The following is a 22,780-nucleotide window of genomic DNA, read 5'->3' as shown; positions in this document are numbered from 1 at the left end:
GTTGGCAGCTGCATAGGATATTCTTGTTGAGCGTGGCCACATACTGTTAACGTTTTATCCACAACTTTCTGCCCATATCAGTTGTAGTCTGCTGGGGAAGCCTGAATGTCCACAAACTGGAGATTTAAAGGATTGTTGTTGATGCTCCCAATTCGGGTTTATCGACCTCCCCGTACAGAACTAGTCCTTGGCTACGCCTCACAAAATGTCAAATGCACCAGTTAAGGTCATTTTGATCCCGGTGTCCGCGTAGGCGCTAGTTTTAACGGAATAGCCTTACATGTTTGTTTTAGTTCAGATTTACGGCATGGGCCTACTACTATGCAGCGTATGCATTGCCTGAAAAGACGTAGTATTTTATTTTGTAATATTTGTTTTTATGTATTCATTCGGGTTCAGTGCGACCGAATCAAGGTCCCTGAACCGAACGTTTCGGTACGAATACGTGTACCATTACACCCCTATGGAATACTTATGCATAAATCATCATCTTATGTGATTTGGAAAATAACGTGTTCTTGGTTTTACCTGCACTAAGTACCAATGTCAGTTCAGCAAAGGCCTTCTTGGAGGGCAATAGCGAAAGATTGAGACTGACAGGGCTTGGTCAGATGCGGGGTCAATAGCATACACCACCGTGTCACCTGCATACAGGTGAATGTTTTCATTTTTTTTTCCGGAACACGAATTGATCCCTGTAGGACACCCTTTATGTCAAGAGAACCCGATTTAACACCATCAGTAAATACACACTGTGTTCTGTCCTTTTGTTAAAGCAGCCAATCTGTAACTTTTTGGGTGACCCAACCAAATTCACATAGAAATGTGAGTTATAGAGCTGTCATTCTCATTGAAAGCAAGTATATATTGGGAAGAAGAGGTATATGTGCTTTATTTCTATGCTTTCCATTCTTAAGTTTAAATTTTCCTCCCCTTCCTCTCTTCCAATTTTGCGTCTTTCTTTAGGTTTTGTACAATTGCTTCAAACAACTGAAAATACAATGTTTCTGGAAAATATATTTCAGTGGTTTAGATGGTACAATGATTCTCTACACTTTACTCCCATGACCCTTTTTAATTATTCTGCTATTAAAGCGAACTTCAAATTTTAGCAACCGGGAAATGGCAGAGTGGTTTCTGCATGGTGCGTCTTTAAATAATTTCCAAACCAGCTAAACGCAGCCTGATCCAGGCCAATTGATGAAACCTCTAAATAAGTAATGGGTGAAACACTGTCGAAGGCTTTAGACGGGTCAACAAAAAGGGCCGGGCAGTGTTACTTGTTATCCAAGCAATTTAAGAACATCATTTAAAACCAAAGAAGTAGCAGAGATGCTTCTATCACCTGGTCTGAAACCTGACTGGTCTCCATTTTAAGTGAAGCCGGTGTTTGGAGGATATATTGGCACGGGTGTTAGGACCGAGACCTGGTCGAGGGCCTGCAAACATATCCTCCAAACACCGGCTTCGAGGGCATTATAACTGTTATACAACGGGTTACCAACATATTCAAATGATTGACATATTTTCATGAGCGTTATTTTGATTAATTTATTCATACTATTTCATCCTTCCACAAGATATTGTCCTGACACGAATACTGGTGAAGGCCCAGTGCGCTACTTTTGTGAATTATTATTATTATTGTATAACTCTGCTTTAAAAAAATAAAAAATAATTTAAACTTCCGACTGGGCTGATTGGACAGTGAAACAGAACAGAGAAAATTAGCATTTCAACATCATAGCTTTAGCCAGTGGTAACTTGTGAAACAGAACAGAGAAAATTAGCATTTCAACATCATAGCTTTAGCCAGTGGTAACTTGTGAAACAGAACAGAGAAAATTAGCATTTCAACATCATAGCTTTAGCCAGTGGTAACTTGTGAAACAGAACAGAGAAAATTAGCATTTCAACATCATAGCTTTAGCCAGTGGTAACTTGTGAAACAGAACAGAGAAAATTAGCATTTCAACATCATAGCTTTAGCCAGTGGTAACTTGTGGAACAGAACAGAGAAAATTAGCATTTCAACATCATAGCTTTAGCTTTAGCAGTGGTAACTTGTGAAACAGAACAGAGAAAATTAGCATTTCAACATCATAGCTTTAGCCAGTGGTAACTTGTGGAACAGAACAGAGAAAATTAGCATTTCAACATCATAGCTTTAGCCAGTGGTAACTTGTGGAACAGAACAGAGAAAATTAGCATTTCAACATCATAGCTTTAGCCAGTGGTAACTTGTGGAACAGACACCGTCAGACTCACCAATTGTATAATTACAATACATTTTGGGGTTAAAAAGGATCTGAGTGTTTACCAAGGGTTCTATAATTTTTGCTCGGCATGAGTTTGGACATAGGGCTCTAATTACTTAGGTGACCCGACACCACCTTTTGAAGGGGGAGTATGTGGGCCACTTTCCATACCCTGGAGATGGCACCAAAAGTACTTCTGGTAAACATGTGTTAAGGATTTTGCAATCAGAGGAGCTTAAAGCTGCAGTAAGAATGGATCTTTTGGATGAAGCAATCTTGCTCAAGGCATCTAGCACATCACAAGTAGAAAGTTGTTGAAATGAAAACAAAGATTCACAAAACATTGACAACTTCCATTGAGCCAGCTAGAGGCTGGGAGAGGGGCAGGCAGTCGACTGGCTGACCAGGGTCAATTAAAACTTCATTTATTTCAAGTGAAAAGCCTGCTGAGATTAAATGCTGATTTAAAAAATTAATAAAAAAAATTTTAAGCATCACAATCACACAACTTGTTTTCCAAAATTGACGGTTTAAACTCACATGAGTTCGTGTGTGCAGTGTTGAGGCCTGCTGAAAATGAAGGGCCCAGCCAGGGAATAACACTGACTCCTGTGCCCCCTTTTTTAAATTAAACTGCTAATAAAGGGAACTGCCAGCAACCCTCCCACGAAACACACTGCTCTGACGTACATGCCAGAGTCCAGACCCAGCCAGGCCTGTTGTTGGAGCCGCTTAGAAAACAGACCTCTTCACCTCCTTCCAGCCTCTGTCCTCCCTCACTCCTACACATGCAGTTGGAGAACTTCTACCAGTATTTTCACAGAGAAATCAAGAGAGACAGACAGCGTAGGAACCCAGCAGTTGCCTGACGACTCCGACTGAATTATTCCGCTGCTCTGTTCACTTCGTACTCAAGTCTGAGACTGCCATCATTGTGGGTGATGGCAAAATGATGGGTGTTGTACAAAACAAAGTCATCAACGATTGGGTCTATACATCTTTATCAGCTTTATCCACGTGTGTTCTGGCTCTGGCCCCACCCATCAGTTTCTGGGACCAATCAGAATGGTTAGAATGTGTTTGTGTTCTAGACGTCGTCGGGGAGGTACTCGGATCCAGACTCATTGCGGAGAAGAAATTAACGTCCGTGGGCGTGGCGTAGCATTTGGCTGAAGCAAGTACTTTGGGTAGCCAGGCAAACCCAGCAGGCCTTCTCTAAGCCAAAGCAAAAAGCAAATGAAACCATGGGAGAGAGTCTAGTGTAATGTCTTTTCACGCTGTGACTTACGTTGTGTGTGTGTGTACGCACACATCCATCTGTGTGTTTCTAAAGATAAAGAGCATTCCTAGTCTTCACCTTGGTCCAGGGTCACACTCACTCACTCACTGTGGAATGCACTAACGTCAGTCAGGGAGCTGTATTGTTCCTACCACACACAGGGTGTGTGTATATGTTTAGTGGCTGGACTGGCGTCTTCAGGCCAGTGAAGTAACAGTGTTAGTCTGCGGAGTGGGAGGGAGGACAGATTGAGTCTGGCTTAATTAGACTGGAGCCAGGTGTCTGAATCCTTTTACTGACTTGCCATCAGCATCAGGCCTTTGGTTAGGGATGGTGTGTGGGTGGGTGTGTCTCTCCAAATATCTCTCCAGTATGACCTCAACAACAATGTGTTGTTTTTCCAATGTCTCTGTTATTGGGTGGTGTCTTACCTCTCTTCTTCTTCTTCTAACTCTAGGTAATAGCGAGGAGGAAGGAAGATTCTGGGAAGGTTAAAGTCCTCCTCCACTGGACTCCCGAGGACATGTGAGTTGCCCTCTTTTTCTCCACCCTCCCCTCTACCGCTCCTCGCCACACATCCTGCTCTTCATCTCTCTCCTGTGCTACTGGCAAGCTGAGGCCTATCCTCCCCCTCCTCTCTTCCTATCCTTCTCCTCCCCTGCTCTGTAAATGTCAGCAGGCGTTTAGTGGTGGTTAGTCAATTTGTCCTGTGGCTGTGGGCAGGAGGCTGGCAATCACCTGTGACCCTACCACCGCACCACACACACACACAGGAGGATACCCAGGTTAGCGTCTCCATCCAGAAGGGTCAGTGATCTGGATGGGTTCACTCGTGTCGTGGGAGCTACCCTGTGATCTCTGTCCATCCTTTCATCCCTCCCTAACTCTTTCTCTTTTCCTTGGGTGTATTCCCATAGGTTAATTTTGATCAGTGGCCCAGTTTAGGAGAGAATGAATGGCCAAGAGCTCCCTTGACAATCATAACAGCTATCATAACCAGCTGTGTGCATTTCAGACTGGAATATTCTAAGTTAGCTATGTAGTTGGCGTACTATATTATCAGGGAAATGATTGAAGGGGAGGAGACGAGGAGAGAAAGCCTCTTCAGACTATTGAGCTGCAGCCCTGTGTAGCCCTACTCCTCCTCTCTAGCCATTAGTCTCTCAGCCAGAGGAGAGAAGGAGAGGAAGTCACTTCAGACTGAGACAAAGCCCTGTGCAGCCCTCCTATCTAGCCATTAGTTTCTCAGCTGGAGGAACAGGCTGTCAGCTCAGCTCTGCTCTGTCTAAAACCCCTCTCGCAGAGAGCTCATCTCCGATAGAAGCAACTTTCTGGGTCAGGAAACGGGCTATAAGCCAAAACGACGCTCGCTTTCATGGTACATGTCCAAAATAAACCTCTCTCTTTTGAAATTTTTGTTGTTTTGGGGTTTGGATGAAGAAGGGAGGAGGAGGAGCAAGAGGCGTATTGCGGCACTCGTTTCAGAAGCTGTGAGGGTGTTTTGTTTAAGAGTTGGATATGTCTCTCTAAGGACCATGTTGCTGTAAAGGCAACCGTCACCCATACTACCATGGAGAATGTCTACCAGATGTTATTGTAGTCACTTCTAGCCCTCAGCTACGGTGCTGCAGCAGGATCCTATGTGTACAGTGAGCATTGTATTTGCTGTGATTTAAACCGTAACGGGCGACAGCTGAGGCCTTCCTCTCTGTCTCCTAGCATGTTATTGGGTGCTTTTCTGCCATTTTTGTTTTGTCTCTGTCCACTTGGGTTCATCCCTCTGCAAGGTCCCCTCTCGCCTCTCCATTTCTTTAATACCTCTCTTCTCCTTTCATCCACTATCCACTTTCTTCCTTCTCCTTTCCTCCCCCTGGGGCTTTCATCTGCCCCTCTCTGAATCTATGATCTATAGCCAAGCAGTCTGCTAACGATGAACCAGGCACCGCTTATTCACATCTCCCCCACATCCTCTCTCTCTGTCTCTCTGTCTCTCTCTCTCTCTCTGCTTGTTCATTGGGATGCTTTCCTGGTGACGCACACAGTGACGACTGTAGCAGGAGTAGAGAGGAGCCCAGTACTGGCATTGATCCTCTCCCAATGTTTCCCACAGATAACACCTAAATACACTCTTTAGTTAGACAAGCACTTTAGGAAGCATGTATTTGTACCACTGAAATCTCCTCTTAACCCATTTCTGTTAGATGCCAGTCAGACACCAGCTCAGAGAGGCCACGGTGCTAACTACAAGATTTGTACTGTCTGTCACCTCTTCCCCCTCTCTCTCTTCTCCTTCTCTCCTCCTCCTTCCCTCTCGCTTGCTCTCAATCTCTATCCCCCTCTCCAGACTACCTGATGTGTGGGTGAATGAGAGTGACCGGCCACAGCAGAAGACCAAGGTGGTCCACCTCTCCCAGCTGCCCCAGGAGACACACGTACTGCTGGACCCCAACATATACAGGTGTGTGCATGCACTGGAGGGGGGGGGGGGGTTGCCAAATCTTGAGGCATAGACCATTAGGGCTAATCGTTTACTCTCCAAATAGTGTGTGTGCCTGTGGACGTGCACATAACTCATACAATGGTCGACTCACAACAACTACAATGTGAGCATTCCTACCACAGCCAGTGTGTTTTCCTAGACTCCGTACTGGCCCAGTGATCCCCGAGGTCCGGTGTTACTCTGTGTTTACCCAGCTAATTAATGATGGTTACAGGCTTCTTGTAATGGATGGCCATGCAGCACAGAGCTAAATATACCCAATGCCCATGGAGAGAGGTGATCCTGAACCTCACATAGGTCTTGCACGTGAATGCCGGCTGCTTTGAGTTTGTTGTACCTAGTCTTTCCTCTCTTTTATTCTTACAAGCAGTGATGTAAATGCTTTATAGGCAAAGTGAAGAAGGTATGGTTCCCTGAAGAGCCCCCCCTTTCAGTGATGTAAATGCTTTATAGGCAAAGTGAAGAAGGTATGGTTCCCTGAAGAGCCCCCCCCCCCTTCAGTGATGTAAATGCTTTATAGGCTAAGTGGAGAAGATATGGTTCCCTGAAGAGCCCCCCCTTCAGTGATGTAAATGCCTTATAGGCAAAGTGAAGAAGGTATGGTTCCCTGAAGAGCCCCCCCCCCTCAGTGATGTTAATGCTTTATAGGCAAAGTGAAGTCTGTACTTTACTATTTATATTTTTGTCTACTTTTACTTCACTACATTCCTAAAGAAGATAATGTACTTTTTACTCAATACATTTTCCATGACACCCAAAAGTACTTTTTAAACTTTTTATGCATAACAGGAAAGGAAAAAGGTCAAATTTGCACACTTGACGAGAACATCCAGGTCATCCGTACTACCTCTGATCTGGCAGACTCACAAAACACAAATGCTTCATTTGAAAGTGTGCCCCTGACCAACCCGTAAACTCAAAACAACTAGAAAATTGTGCTGTCTGGTTGGTCTAATATGAGGAATTACAAATGATTTATACCTTTACTTTTGAGGCTTAAGTTAATTTAAAACCAAATACCTTTACTCGAGTAGTATTTTCCTGGGTGACCCCTAACCTAACCCCTGAAGCACTCACTGGCTCCTTGGCCTGTTGTTTTCATACACACATTCCTCCACTCTCCTCCTCCACTCTGTCTCGTATGGGATGGTGAGAGAGAGAATCCTGACATGCCTGCCATTCAGTAGGGGCAGGTTATGGTGTGTTGTCATTATGATTTGTGTGCCAGGAGTAATCTGAGAAGCACAGCTTTCAAGATTCAGGAATGATATGACTGCTATTTATTTCCCCACCAGGTGGCGCACGTCACTGTTGTCAGCCAGAAGAAAATACTACGCTGTAGACAAAGCATTTCACCCCTTTCTTGACTCACCTCCCTCCCTCAATGCCATCTTGCATCTTGGGTGTCATCCCCTGCTGTTGACCCTTCTGGCCACTATAATGCAACCCTCACCATCGCTCCCCTGATAAATATTTTTCTTCACAAAAGTGGTTCCCTGGGCCTTGATTCCTCCTGTATGAAAATGTAATGGTCGGTATCCTCTCATAGTTCTGTAAAAACCCCGGTAGAATGTATAACATTCTGAACATGTAGAGGAATGCTTACAGTACATGCATGACTGTGGGGGGAGGTGGACCGTGTTAAGAGTGATGTCATGCGTACACAAGATGCATAAGTGGAAACGAATGTAAAGGGCCGCTGTCGTTACAGGATGTTCTTCTAGAGACTAAGGAGGACCAATCAAAAGGGACTCGAGGAGGAGCCTGACGATGTCACCTGGCACAGGAAGTCTCCCATGTCATATCCTGTCTGGACAGGAGTGGAGAAGACCAGAGATTTCAATACCTCTTTTATTCCCCCTGTTTTTCTTTAACTTTCTGCTCTTTTCACTTTCTTTTCAATGTCAAATTCCTCCAAATGATGAAGTGAATTTAGTATTTGTTTTCAATGGTTTCTGAAAATACACTCTATAAACACAGTAGTATGCAGACACCTCTTCAAATAAGTGAATTTGGCTATTTCAGACACACCCGTTGCTGACTGGTGTGTTAAATTGAGCACACAGCCATGCGATCTCCGTAGACACACATTGGCAGTAGAATGAAGTGGGTTTCCATGGCCGAGCAGCCACACACAAGCCTAAGATCACCGTGCACAATGCCAAGCGTCGGCTGGAGTGGTGTAAAGATTGCCACCGTTGGACTCTGGAGCAGTGGAAACGGGTTCTCTGGAGTGATGACTCACGCTTCACCATCTGGCAGTCCGACGGACGAATATGGGTTTGGCGGATGCCAGGAGAACGCTACCTGCCCGAATAAGGTGCGCCAACTGTAAAGTTTGGTGGATGAGGAATAATGGTTCGGGCTAGGCCCCTTAGTTCCTGTGAAGGGAAATCTTAACGCTACAGCATATGACATTCCAGACAATACTGTGCTTCCAACTTTGTGGCATGACAATGCCCCCCTGCACAAAGCAAGGTCCATACAGAAATGGTTTGTCAAGATCTGTGTGGAAGAACTTGACTGGCCTGCACAGAGCCCTGACCTCCACTCCATTGAACCTTTGGGATGAATTGGAACGCAGACTGTAAGCCAGGCCTAATCGCCCCACATCAGTGCCCGACCTCACTAATGCTCTTGTGGCTGAATGGAAACAAGTCCCTGCAGCAATGTTCCAACGTTGAGTGAAAAGCCTTCCCAGAAGAGTGGAGGCTGTTAGCAGAAAAGGGGGGGACGAACTCCATATTAATGCCCATGATTTTGGAATGAGATGTTCTACGAGCAGGTGTCCACATACTTTTGGTCATGTAGTGTAGGCCAAATGTATTATATACTAGGTGCTAAACATTTGAGCCATTTTGGGGGTGTTTTAGTTAATACAACTAGACTACGAGCTTAACAGCACAGTTACTTGATGTTGTAGAGTTGCATTTTGTAGAGAAACGTGTCTTTGTAAATACTCCTGGAGATTGGTAATATATTTTTATACCTGGAAATTGTACTGTAGATGTTTTATTATTTCTGCTCCATTTAAAAAAAAAAAAAACGTTTAAAAAGGTTTTAAACTGTAATAATTGTACATAATGCAATAGGAAAATAGTTAGGAAAATCGTCTAAAGTGCACCCTGAATCTGTCTGACACTAGGCTAGGTGAATTGTACTGTCGCAGCTTCTGATAGTTAAGATGATGATGAGGAAGTTGCAAGGCCTGTGTGTGTTTCTGTACGTTATCTTTGTGCTGCTGGCAATAGGCAAGTAATAACAGTATTATTAACCCCTCTCTCTCCAGTCCTCTGTCCGTCTGGCGAACTGACGTCTGCATGTTAGTGTCCGCAGGGAATGGAGATGATCATGTTGAACTATACAGTAGGACTGTTCTTCACGGTCTGTCTGAATAGCTACCAAAGTTGTGTGTGTGTGTGTAGAGGTCCATTATAACATGGCATCACAGGTTGTTTTTTTTTTGAATAAAATGTTTAATTAAACCTGTCATCTCTTATAATTGCCTCTGACATTAGGCATGGGTGGGATGTCTGTAGAGAGTGTGGTTGTTCTGTTAAAATTGCAGTACTGAGCAGTGTACTGTTGACCATGACGCCACAGACAGTGATACTGGTGCTCACCGACAGGACCTAGCAAGTTATTGGGCTCCCTGTGCGATGGTTCCATACACATTCTATGGCTTGGTTGGTAGAGCATGATTCGCTGTCTCTCTGGCCTAGTTTGTGAGTGCTGTTGTGGGGTTGTTCTTTAGCTGGTTCAGTGTGTTGATCCAGAGCAGGGCTGTTGTGGTGTTTTGGGAGGCTGTGTAACAGGCTTGTTTGGGAGGAATGCAGGGGTAGCAGGCAGCGGTAGGGGCATCTGGGACTGATTTGTGAGCATGCTGCGGACGGACCTACGACCCACTCAATAAGTCATCCTTCAGCATTGTGCGTGTGTGTGTGTGTGTGTGTGTGTGTGTGTATATACAGTGCTGTCAAACAGGTTTTATTGAATGCAGTTCATTTAGACAGGGATGTATGTCCAACCTGCATGACTGTCCATAATGAACTGACTGCATTGAAAGTCGGGATTAGAGCATGTTATTTACATCTAGGACAAGTGCAACTGATAATTAAAGTGATCAATGACCGCTGACACCACCTCTGGGATATTGAGGTATGGAACAACAACAACATTGATCAAAAACAATTTTAGCAATATCAGTCCAATCTGAATCCACTCTGTGCCCTACAATAACATCATGAAGCCTGTAGGTTAGTGCTAATCTATCAATCATTTCTCACCAACTGACGAGATCTGACGTTAGGTTTGTTAGTGTTACATGATCAATGTCGTCTGGTGGTGACTGAATTCCATAGATCTAGAAAACACATTTGAAAACAGGTTACGTGTTTGCCAAAGTGCCAGATTCCTACTGAGAATGTGTTGGATTAATCACTTCTTTATGAACCAGTATATTGCTTGCTAGTTATCCAACAACTTTGATTTGCCGGGTGCAAGTTGGGAAGGAAGAAAAAGTAGTTTTTTTAAAAGATCCCTAGCCATTCCAGATTTTTGGCTATGACTAGTATTGTCTAGATCAAGAATTTAGGTCTTATATCAAGAACAAAGGCAATAACTTAGAACCCTAAAATCACTTCTGGAATCTTTTTCTCGGGCCTCCATTCCAAATGGTTTCAAAATATGAAGGCTGGCAGAAAGAGTTCAGGGTAGTTAGTCTGCAACAGTTTCTTCTCCCTAGAAAGTTCCTAGTCATTTCATTATACTGTAACTATGGCTGTGGTGATAAGGTCAGCTTTGGTTTGCAGTAGCCTGCAATTCTAGAATAGTTATTGGGGGAAAAGCAGGAGCCACATAATCCAGAGTGTTTTCGGGTGATGGACAGTGGTCGCGGTAGAGGATCTAGGCTAACTCAGACGCCAGCACATTGTGACAGCCTCTTGTAAGGCAAAGTGGGCCAAACACAGGTGGCCCATTCTGTGTGGGTGTCACTGTATTCATCGCCATGATCATAATCGGACTAATTTCATCAACACTCATTGAAAATCTTTCTTGGCAGCTATCTGACGTGTAGGCTAACTGCTAATGCTATGTGTGTAGGTTAAACCACTAATGAGAGAAGTCCTGTTTCCGTGGTCTACGTTTGACCTCAGCCTGAGGGATTCTACCATGGCGCTGTCATGCGTGTCACACAATGCGTGTTGAAAGGCCTGTAACTTTTTTTTCTCTCACGCACTCGCATGCATACACACTCATGTTACACACACAAACACACAAATTCATTATCTTCGGGATTTGATCATTAGGGGTTTTTTTTTATACATAAGATTCACAAGCTCTGTCTTTTATCAAGCAGATTGGATCTGATTAGCCAGATGCTCATAAATCATGATTTGGATAGGCTGCTAATTTGGATTTGGCCATCTTAACGCAATACAGTCCAAGAACATTGTGTCGTTTAGCGATTGTGTTAAAAGAAATCTCATAAAAACGTTCTCCCTTTTAAGAGAATCTGATTTTAAACTATTCCCCTATGGAAGGCGGACTGTTTAACTCTCCCATACTTTAAAACCAACTTTGAGAAAGTGGATCTATAGCTGTTTACCACTCCAAATAAAAAGAGAGAGTGTTTGTGGCACGGTTAACATGGGAAACAACACCACAGGGTTTCACTTATAGCTTGAACACATGTTTTATAACTGCATCTTTCCAGGGGGCCTCAGATTATAGCTAGCTGTCCTCCAACAGTGAAGAACGTGGTCTTCTGGGAGAAAATGGTGGTCTTGAATGACATCATGGATTTCCCACAATTCCCAGAGGTGGCTCTATACTGGGGATGTGAGTTTCTCTCATCACTTGACTCATAAACATATAGCAAATTAGTATATTTTTCTGTCTTGGGAATTTGCCAATGCCTCTTATACTCCCATGTAGTGCTTTTCTTTTACTGTAAAAATATGCATGTACAACAAACATAACCAGTTCCACCATTGCGTGGAGTTGGAAATATGGATTAATGCTAGTTTGGACAGGATTTGGAAGACAAAACATTAAGAACACCTGCTCTTTCCATGACATAGACTGCCCAGATGAAAGCTATAATCCCTTATTGATGTCACTTGTTAAATCCACTCAAACCAGTGCAGATGAAAGGAAGGAGACAGGTTGAAGAAGGATTTTTAAGCCTTGAGACATGGATTGTGTTTGTGAATGGAGGGTGAATGGGCAATACAAAAGACTTAAATGCTTTTGAACTGGGTGCCAGATGCACCGGTTTGTGTCAAGAACTGCAACGCTGTTGGTTTTTTCACACTCAACAGTTTCCCGTGTGTATCAAGAATGGTCCACCACCCAAAGGACATCCAGCCAACTTGACACAACTGTGGAAAGCATTGGAGTCAACCTGGGCCAGAATCCCTGCGGAACACTTGAAACGCCTTGTGGAGTCCATGCCCTGACACATTGAGGCTGTTCTGAGCACACAAGGGAGTAGAGGTGCAACTCAATATTAGGAAGGTGTTCTTAATGTTTTGTACACTCAGTGTGTACATGTGTAAATATATTGTATTTGTACTGTATTCGTCATGTACATGTTGCTAGCTGTACACATGCCCAACACTTCTCATCTCTACCATAATAAGCTACATGTATATTTGACTTTGGTCTGTCCAGTCCAGCTTATGACCAAAGACTTATGTGGTCCACAGACCTGGGGTTCATATACAATTTGTTTTTAAATACTTTAGCAAGGCTTGATTGAACTTTCCTTGCACAATGGCAGTGAATAGTCCCCAAAGTTCAAACCCCACCTGTAAGAAAGAGTCCTAGGGCCTCAGTCTTGAAAGGATAGCACTGACCGACGACAAGGTTCCATTCGATTATTTATTCCATATAAAAAGACTGAGCACAATACTGCTGCTCTTCATCGGTCCTACCTCCTGCGGCTCTGCATCGGCGGCTCTGCATTGGCTCTACCTCCTGCAGCTTTTCAACGGCCCTACCTCCTGTAGTTCGCTGTACTCCACCACTCTGTCCTGGAGAGAGAAGCTCAAACAACAAAGACAAGATGCTAGTTCATGGTAGACAATATCTTTGAAACGGTACTACATATCTCGAGTTGATCCGTCTTTGCGTGTATCATTTATTGATAAGATGTTTTAACTTTTGACCGAACAAAACAATGCTGCATGGCGCCAACCGGTCTTAATTTTAGCCTGTAGGCCTAGATTGATGGAAGGTGTAATGTGAGCTGTATAATCAGAGGTGTGATGGGTGCTTCCCTTCCACACCACCCAGCTCATATGAGTTCCAGGCATACTCAATCAGACAGTCAAAAGTATTTGAAAGAAAGCAAATACTATTTGAACCCAGGTCTGCGGTGGTCCAGTGTGTTCACCAGGCTGGTTCCCACTGATTATCCCCTCTCCCCCATCCTGTGTGGTCATTCCTATCATGACTCAGTCTGTCTGCTAGGCATTACCGTTCCCTCCGTGTGGAGTGGAGCAGATTTAGAGGTGATTACACATTGATTAATGACTTGTTGTCTTCAGTAGAATCCCACAGCCTGGCAGGAGAAATTCTGCTGAGAGTTCTTCTCTCATATGGACATTGATCACCATTGTGAGAGCTAGCCTGATCTGTTTCACACACATAACTAACCTTTACCCTAAACCCCCTACAAATAGCATTTGACCCTGTAGGGACTAACAAAATGTCCCCAGTTGGTCCCCACAAGAATAGTTAAACACCACACTGAACCATTGGTGTTCTGCAACTGGAGTAGTTTGAGATGGTATCACCTACATATTTGCTTGTTAGCAGCCCTCTGTATAAGAGCTTGTTAGCAGCCCTCTGTATAAGAGCTTGTTAGCAGCCCTCTGTATAAGAGCTTGTTAGCAGCCCTCGGTATAAGAGCTTGTTAGCAGCCCTCTGTATAAGAGCTTGTTAGCAGCCCTCTGTATAAGAGCTTGTTAGCAGCCCTCGGTATAAGAGCATGTTAGCAGCCCTCTGTATAAGAGCTTGTTAGCAGCCCTCGGTATAAGAGCTTGTTAGCAGCCCTCTGTATAAGAGCTTGTTAGCAGCCCTCTGTATAAGAGCATGTTAGCAGCCCTCTGTATAAGAGCTTGTTAGCAGCCCTCTGTATAAGAGCTTGTTAGCAGCCCTCGGTATAAGAGCTCGGTATAAGAGCTTGTTAGCAGCCCTCTGTATAAGAGGGCTTGTTAGCAGCCCTCGGTATAAGAGCTTGTTAGCAGCCCTCTGTATAAGGGCTTGTTAGCAGCCCTCTGTATAAGGGTTTGTTAGCAGCCCTCTGTATAAGGGCTTGTTAGCAGCCCTCTGTATAAGGGCTTGTTAGCAGCCCTCGGTATAAGAGCTTGTTAGCAGCCCTCTGTATAAGGGCTTGTTAGCAGCCCTCGGTATAAGAGCTTGTTAGCAGCCCTCTGTATAAGGGCTTGTTAGCAGCCCTCTGTATAAGGGTTTGTTAGCAGCCCTCTGTATAAGGGCTTGTTAGCATCCCTCGGTATAAGAGCTTGTTAGCAGCCCTCTGTATAAGGGCTTGTTAGCAGCCCTCGGTATAAGAGCTTGTTAGCAGCCCTCTGTATAAGGGCTGGTTAGCAGCCCTCGGTATAAGGGCTTGATAGCAGCCCTCGGTTTAAGAGCTTGTTAACAGCATTTTTCCTATTTTGTTGCCTTAAAACCTGGAAATTAAAATAGATTTTTTTGGGGGGGTTTGATTTACACAACATGCCTACCACTTTGAAGATGCAAAATATATTTTATTGTGAAACAAACATGAAATAAGACCAAAAAAATGAACTTGAGCATGCATAACTATTCATTCCCCCCAAAGTCAATACTTTGTAGAGCCACCTTTTGAAGCAACTACAGCTGCAGGTCTCTTGAGGTATGTCTCTATAAGCTTGACACATCTAGCCACTGGGATATTTGCCCATGTTTCAAGGCAAAACTGCTCCAGCTCCTTCAAGTTGGATGGGTTCCGATGGTGTACAGCAATCTTTAAGTCATACAACAAATTCTTAATTGGATTGAGGTCTGGGCTTTGACTAGGCCATTCCATTTAATTTAAATGTTTCCCCTTAAACCACCTCAGTGTTTCTTTAGCAGTATGCTAAGGTCATTGTCCTGCTGGAAGGTGAACCTCTGTTCCAGTCTCAAATATCTGGAAGACTGAAACAGGTTTCCCTCAAGAATTTCTCTGGATTTAGCGCCATCCATCATTCCTTCAATTCTGACCAGTTTCACAGTCCCTGCCGTTGAAAAACATCCCCACAGCATGATGCTGCCACCACCATGCTTCACTGTGGGGATGGGTTTTCTCGGAGTGAAGTGTTGGGTTTGAACCAGAAATAGCTTTTCCATGATGGCCAAAAAGCTAAATTTTAGTCTCATCTGACAAGAGTACCTTCTCCCACATGCCTTTTGGCGAACACCAAACGTGTTTGCTTATTATTTTCTTTAAGCAATGGCTTTTTTCTGAGCCAAGCTCTGTGGAGTATACGACTTAGTGGTTCTATGGACAGATATTCCAATCTATGCTGTGGAGCTTTGCAGCTCCTTCAGGATTATCTTTGGTCTCTTAGTTGCCTCTCTGATTAACGCCCTCCTTGGCTGGTCCGTGAGTTTTGGTGGGCAGCCCTCTAGCAGGTTTGTTGTGGTGCCATATTCTTTTCATTTTTTAATAATGGATTGAATGGTGCTTCATGGGATGTTCAAAGTTTTGGATATTTTTTATAACCCAACCGTGATCTGTACTTTTCCACAACTGTGTCCCTGATCTGTTTGGAGAGCTCCTTGGTCTTCATAGTGCCTCTTGCTTGGTGGTGCACCTTTCTTAGTGGTGTTGCAGTCTCTGGGGCCTTTCGGGACAGGTGTACGGTTGAAGTCGGAAGTTTGGCAAGTTGATTAGGACATCTACTTTGTGCATGACACAAGTAATTTTTACAACAATTATTTACAATCAGATTATTTCCCTTATAATTCACTGTATCACAATTCCAGTGGGTCAGATGTTTAGATACACCAAGTTGGCTTTGCCTTTAATTAAACAGCTGGGAAAATTACAGAAATGATGTAAAGGCTTTAGAAGCTTCTGATAATTTACACAATTTGAGTCAATTGGAGGTGTACCTGTGGATGTATTTCAAGGCCTACCTTTAAACTCAGTGCCTCTATGCTTGACATCATGTGAAAATCCAATAAAAAGAAATCAGCCAAGACCTCCACCAGTCTGGTTCATCCATGGGAGCACGTTCCAAATGCCTGAAGGTACCACATTCGTCTGTACAAACAATATAAACACCATGGGACCACACAGCCGTCATACCACTCAGGAAGGAGACTTTGGTGCAAAAAGTGCATATCAATCCCAGAACAACAGCAAAGGATCTTGTGAAGATGCTGGAGGAAAATGAAAATGGTACAAAAGTATCTATATCCACAGTAAAATGAGTCCTATATCAACATAACCTGAAAGGCCGCTGCTCCAAAACCGCCACAAAAAATCCAGACTACGGTTTGCAACTGTGCATGGGGACAAAGATTGTACTTTTTGGAGAAATGTCCTCTGGTCTGATGAAACACAAATATAAAACTGTTTGGCCATAATGACCATCGCTATGTTTGTAGGAAAAAGGGGGAGGCTTGCAAGTCAAAGAACACCATCCCAACCGTGAAGCACGGGGATGGCAGCATCATATTGTGGGGCTTTGCTGCAGGAGGGAGTGGTGCACTTCACAAAATAGATGGCATCATGAGGCTGGAAAATTACGTGGATATATTGAAGCAACATCTCAAGACATCAGTCAGGAAGTTAAAGCTTGGTCGCAAATGGGTCTTCCAAATGGACAATGACACCATGCATACTTCCAAAGTTGTGGCAAAATGGCTCAAGGACAACAAAGTCAAGGTATTGGAGTGGCCATCACAAAGCCCTGACCTCAATTCTATAGAAAAGTTGTGGGCAGAACTGAAAAAGCGTGTGCGAGCAAGGAGGCCGATAAACCTGACTCAGTTACACCAGCTCTGTCAGGAGGAATGGGCCAAAATTCACCCAACTTATTGTGGGAAGCTTGCGGAAGGCTACCTGAAACGTTTGACCCAAGTTAACCAATTTAAAGGCAATGCTACCAACTACTAATTGAATGTATGTAAACGTCTAACCCACTGGGAATGTAATGAAAGAAATAAAAGCTTAAATAAATAATTCTCTACTATTATTCTGACATTTCACATTCTTAAAATAAAGTGGTGATCCTAACTGACCTAAGTCAGGGAATTTCTGCTAGGTTTAAATGTCAGGAATTGTGTTCAAATGTATTTGGCTAAGATGTATGTAAATTTCCGACTTCAACTGTATATATACACTGAGATCATGTGACAGATGAGGTGACACTTAGATTGTACACAGGTGGACATTATTTAACTAATTATGTGACTTCTAAATGTATTTGGTTGCACCAGATCTTATTTAGGGGCTTCATAGCAAAGGGGGTGAATACATATGTACGCACCACTTTTCAATTTTTTTTTCATTTCACTTCACCAAATTGGACTATTTTGTATATGTCCATTTACATGAAATCCAAATAAAATCCATTAAACTTACAGGTTGTAATTAAACAAAAAAGCAAAAAAGCCAAGGGTGTGAATACTTTTGCAAGGCACTGTAAGTATCAAAAGTAAATGGACCTGCTAAAAAGTATAAGTTTAAACCATTTAAAATTCTGTATATTAAGCAAACCAGATGGCACAATTGTCTTTTTTTTGACAGATAGCCAGGGGCACACTCCAACATACTTTACAAACAAAGCATTTGTGTTTAGTGAGTCTGCCAGATCAGACGCAGTAGGGTTGACCAGGGATGTTCTCTTGATAAGTGTGTGACTTTGACCGTTTCCCTGTCAAAATGTAACGAGTACTTTTGGGTGTCAGGGAAAAGGTATGGAGTAAAAAGTACATTGTTTTCTTTAGGAATGTAGTAAAGTAAAAGTTGGCAAAAATGTAAATAGTAACGTACAGATATCCGCAAAAACTACTTAAGTAGTACTTTAAAGTATTTCTACGTAGGTACTATACACCACTGCTAGTAATCTTTTCATCCTTGTACTCCACATTCCTGCTCCTCGCCCCAGTCCCAGACAGTCACTCTGCATCACAAATGGCACGCTGTTCCCTACATAGTCCACTACCTTTGACCACAGCCTATAGGGCTCTGATGTATTTAATGTATTTAATAGGGTGCCATTTGGGATGCCAAACAGTCCCATAACAAATTACCTGAATAAAAGGAGGCTAATTGAAAATGGAGTGGTTGAAAAGTGGAGAGCATGTTCTCCCCAGCCAGAGGAGATGCAGGCAGGCTAAATAATTGTTACATATTCAATAGCTTCTCCAAACAGCGGGTCATTTTCTATGCCCCCTATATTTTGTGGATTAACTTGGAGTTACTCACTTGTGAGTCCTATGTCCCTATGTTTGGTTCGTAGTCGAGTAAGCACATATTTCCGTGTGTATTACAAATCTTCTGGGTGTGTATATATATATACACACACACACAGCTGATTAATAAATGGTTGGCTCCCAAACAAGGATTTTCCCCATCCGTCAAATGACTAATACCCCATAATTCTATGATATAAAGATGCTCTATTGACAGTAATATCTGTCATGAAGCATTGCCTTCTTACTCTTCCAACCTCAATGTTTTGATTGTCTCTTTCCTAGTGTAAAGCAGTTGGCTTCATATTCTGGGGTATCAGTTCTAGTCGTTTAGTTCATTCCAGGCTCTGGCACTGCAGATCACCAAATCCCTTCTGGTCCACGGATGAGGGGTCAAAGTTATGTGTAAGTTGTGTATGTCATTAACTGGTTTAGTGGAGTCTCTTCTCCCTTACTACAGCCTGTGATTCCTTCCTCTGAGTCGGTCTTCTGAATCATTGCCCTTTTCTACATCCAGTGATGTCTGCTTCTTGTCGCTCATCCAAACAGATGATCGTCTTGTCATTTCCTGGCTTCTTTTAGCATGAATAACCTATACACTATCCTGTTGATGGTGAAATCACTTAGGAGCATTTGGAGGCATTAGCTTCATTATCCTATACTTTGCCATAAAATGTTGTTGATTACTAAGGTGGCACACTGCCTGTACATTCCTGCTGACTTGGTAGTGTTGTGTTTATAGCTTGGAGAGAATAGAACAACAGGAACAGGTGGAGTTGATTTGGACATGTGGGAGACATTTCCTCATCCAGCTGAGGGCCCCAGGCTTCTGGACCGGTGTTACTTACTTCTGTGTTTGTGAGCGAGTGTGTGCTCTTTTTCTCCATCCATCTTGCTCCTCAGTTGCCTTAGGGAAATGAAGACCTTTCAGATTTTAGTGTTTACATTTGTACGCCTGTGGAGCGCCAGAGAGTGATCTGAGCTATCGAACCCTGAAGGATTCGGTGGGAAGGAGGTCTTGTACACAAACACACACATTTTGCTGACCTTTACAGGCCACAATGTCAATGGTAGACCAAGTCTCCTGAAATATAGATGAAAACTCTTGGTAAATAGTGTGGTCTACAGAGTACCTCAGTGTGGTCTACAGTTTATTGTGAGGTACTCTGTAGACCACACTATTTACCAAGAGAATTATCATCTATATTTTCATATTTTTTCGTCGCTGTCTAATTTCCACCGCAAGCCAATGCTGGCACTAAGTCCACACTCAGTGAGCTGTATAAGGCCATAAGCAAACAGGAAAACAGTCATTAAGGCAGCGCTCCTAGTGGCTGGGGACGTTATTGCAGGGAAACTTAAATCCGTTTTACCTCATTTCTACCAGCATGTTAAATGTGCAACCAGAGGGAAAAAAATACTATTTTACTCCACCTTTACTCCACACACAGAGATGCTTACAAAGCTCTCCCTCGCCCTCCATTTGAAAAATCTGACCATAATTCTATCCTCCTGATTCCTGCTTATAAGCAAACACTAAAGCAGGAAGCACCAGTGACTCGGTCAATAAATAAGTGGTCAGATGTCTTAGATGATAAGCTACAGGACTGGAATATGTTCCGGAATTCTTCCAATGGCATTGAGGCGTACATCACATCAGTCACTGGCTTCATAAAGAAATTCATCAATGATGTCATCCTCACAGTGACCGTACGTACATACCCCAACCAGAAGCCATGGATTACAGGCAACATTTGCACTGAGCTAAAGGGTATAGCTGCCGCTATCAAGGAGCGGACTCTAACCTGGACGCTGATAAGAAATCCCTCTATGTCCTCAAACGAACCATCAAACAGGCAAAGCTTCAATACAGGACTAAGATTCAATTGTACTACACCGGCTCCGACGCTCATCAAATGTGGTAGGGTATGCAAACTATTAGACTACAAAGCACAGCTGTGAGCTTCCCAGTGACACGGGCCTACCAGATGAGCTAAATTACTTCTGTGCTCTCTTTGAGGCAAGCAACACTGAAGCATGCATGAGAGCATCAGCTGTTCCGGACGACTGTGTGATCACACTCCATAGCCATTAAACAGGTCAACATTTTTTATTTTGGTTTTATTTAACTAGGCAAGTCAGTTAAATAACAAATTCTTATTTTCAATGACGGCCTAGGAACAGTGGGTTAACTGCCTTGTTACTGGATAAGTGAGCGGAAAGGTAGAATTTAGAAATGTCAAAGGAAGAGTAGAACCAGTTTAGAGAGGCGTGCTCAACCAAAACATCAAACAACGCTGCAGAGACCGAGAGAGAGGTTCCAACACTGGTCCTTGAAACACATGTGAGACGTGGCCCACATCCACCTCGTCTGAGAGGAAGATCTAGGGTCGTGCTCAGGAGCTTATTACAGGATGTTACAGAATGGAACAGAACCGTCAGAAATATTATGTAGAATAGAAATGCATGTCCATCATGCTCCCGGGGTTGGGGAAAAGGGAGAAGACGTATTTCTGTTCTAATTAAATGGAAAATAAATTACCTATTCTATTATATTCTATTGTACACTTTGTACAGTAGGGAATCATGGGAGCTCTATTCAAGAGGAACATGAGCTTCTACATTCTCGGACGTTCAGGGTTCTAAGGATTTGTCATATTACAATGTGAATCCGAAAAGTGGATGATTGCGGAAAATCTGGGGCTGGCTAACAGAAGGGGTCTCATGTGACCCATACACTCTTCAAACTCTTCTAATTAATAAACCCATTTATTCATATTCCGAAAATCCGTTTCAGTGTGTCGTGCTTTCGCCCCATCCAAATGGTATGGCTCTAGTGCTTCATTAAAACAGTAAACCACTGGCGTTAGAAGAAGATAGGACTTGGTATCATGCATAACTCTCTCTCGCAGTGTGTGTGTGTGTGTGTGTGTTATTAAGCCCACAATCCAAGGAATGTGTGAAGTAAGCTTTTGGATGCAAAGGGAAAACCGGTCAGCCAGTGAGGACAGGGAGACGACCGCAGAGTGAATGTATTAAGGCAGTTGTCAGATAAATAATTGGGAATGTATGTCACTTTGAATGAGTCCAACTGCTGACAGGACATTCCGCTTGGTGCATCTCCATAACACACCATCATTATCAGATGCAGCAGGAAGAACAGATCCCATTCCCTGTGGTGGGAAGACAGTGTGTGTGCACGCCCGTATGCGTGTGTCTAAGTCAGTGTGTGCTGGCATTCAGGTATGATGTGTATTTACGAGCATGTATGAAAACGTTCACGCGTGTGTGATGTTTTGAAAGGGCATAAGGGATCAACACAATTTCAAAGATTTGATGGAGGGAATCAGTCAATTGAAATAAATTAATGAGGCCCTAATCTATGGATTTACAAATATGCATCTGAAATACAGATATGCATCTGTTGGTCACAGATACCTTAAAAAAAGGTAAGGCGTGGATCAGAAAACCAGTCATTATCTGGTGTGACCACCATTTGGTAGAGTTGATCAGGCTATTGAGTGTGGCTTGTGGAATGTTGTCAAAATCCTCTTCAATGGCTGTTTGAAGTTGCTGGATATTGGTAGGAACTGGAACACGCTGTTGTACATTAATCCAGAGCATCCCAAACAGGCTCAATGGGTGACACGTCTGGTCAGTATGCAAGCCATGGAAGAACTTGGCCTCAACTTCCTGGAATTGTGTACAGATCCTTGTGACATGGGACTGGTCATTATCATTCTGAAACATGAGATGATGGCGGCGGATGAATGGCACAACAATGAGCCTCAGGATCTCGTCACAGAATCTCTGTGCATTCAAATTGCCATTGATCAAATGCAATTGTGTTTGTTGTCCATAGCTTATATCTGCCCATACCATAACCCCACCGCCACCATGGGGCACTCTGTTTATAATGTCAACCGCACGCCCACACGTCACCTTACATGCTGTCTGCCGTCTATCCAGTACAGTTGAAACCGGGATTGATCCGTGAAGAGCACACTTCTCCAGCGTGCCAGTGGCCATTGAACGTGAGCATGTGTCCTCTGAAGTCAGTAACAATGCCGAACTGTAGATCGGTCAGGATGACGAGCATGCAGATAATGAGCACGCAGATGAGCTTCCCTGAGATGGTTTCTGACAGTTTGTGCAGAAATTCTTCAGTTGTGCAAACCCACAGTTTCATCAGCTGTCCGGGTGCATGGTCTCCGACCATCCCGCAGGTGAAGAAGCTGAATGTGGAGGTCCTGGGCTGGCGTGGTTACATTTGGACTGCGGTTA

General features: G+C 43.4%; 1 protein-coding gene and 1 non-coding gene across 4 annotated transcripts in view; both read left to right on the top strand.

Annotated features, from left to right (window-relative positions):
• The window catches only part of LOC135514826 (zinc finger protein AEBP2-like), a 54,559-nt gene that overhangs the window by 8,498 nt on the left and 23,281 nt on the right, over positions 1-22,780 (top strand). For 2 of the 3 annotated variants that reach the window (XM_064938461.1, XM_064938459.1), the window contains exons 6-7: positions 3,995-4,062; positions 5,882-5,995. In XM_064938461.1, the coding sequence (XP_064794533.1) occupies positions 3,995-4,062; positions 5,882-5,995 (182 nt within the window). Of the gene's footprint in view, positions 1-3,994; positions 4,063-5,881; positions 5,996-7,748; positions 9,527-22,780 lie in introns of those variants that run through there. The other variant, XM_064938460.1, reaches the window with a different exon arrangement.
• LOC135515138 (small Cajal body-specific RNA 14) lies at positions 9,582-9,711 on the top strand. The gene has a single exon (XR_010451764.1). It is a non-coding gene; the product is annotated as a small Cajal body-specific RNA 14 (non-coding RNA).

The sequence above is a fragment of the Oncorhynchus masou genome, chromosome 26 (genome assembly GCF_036934945.1).
Source record: "Oncorhynchus masou masou isolate Uvic2021 chromosome 26, UVic_Omas_1.1, whole genome shotgun sequence".
In the NCBI taxonomy this organism is placed as follows: domain Eukaryota; kingdom Metazoa; phylum Chordata; class Actinopteri; order Salmoniformes; family Salmonidae; genus Oncorhynchus; species Oncorhynchus masou.
The sequence above is the reverse complement of the archived record's forward strand: the minus strand, read 5'-3'. Positions and strand labels throughout refer to the sequence as shown.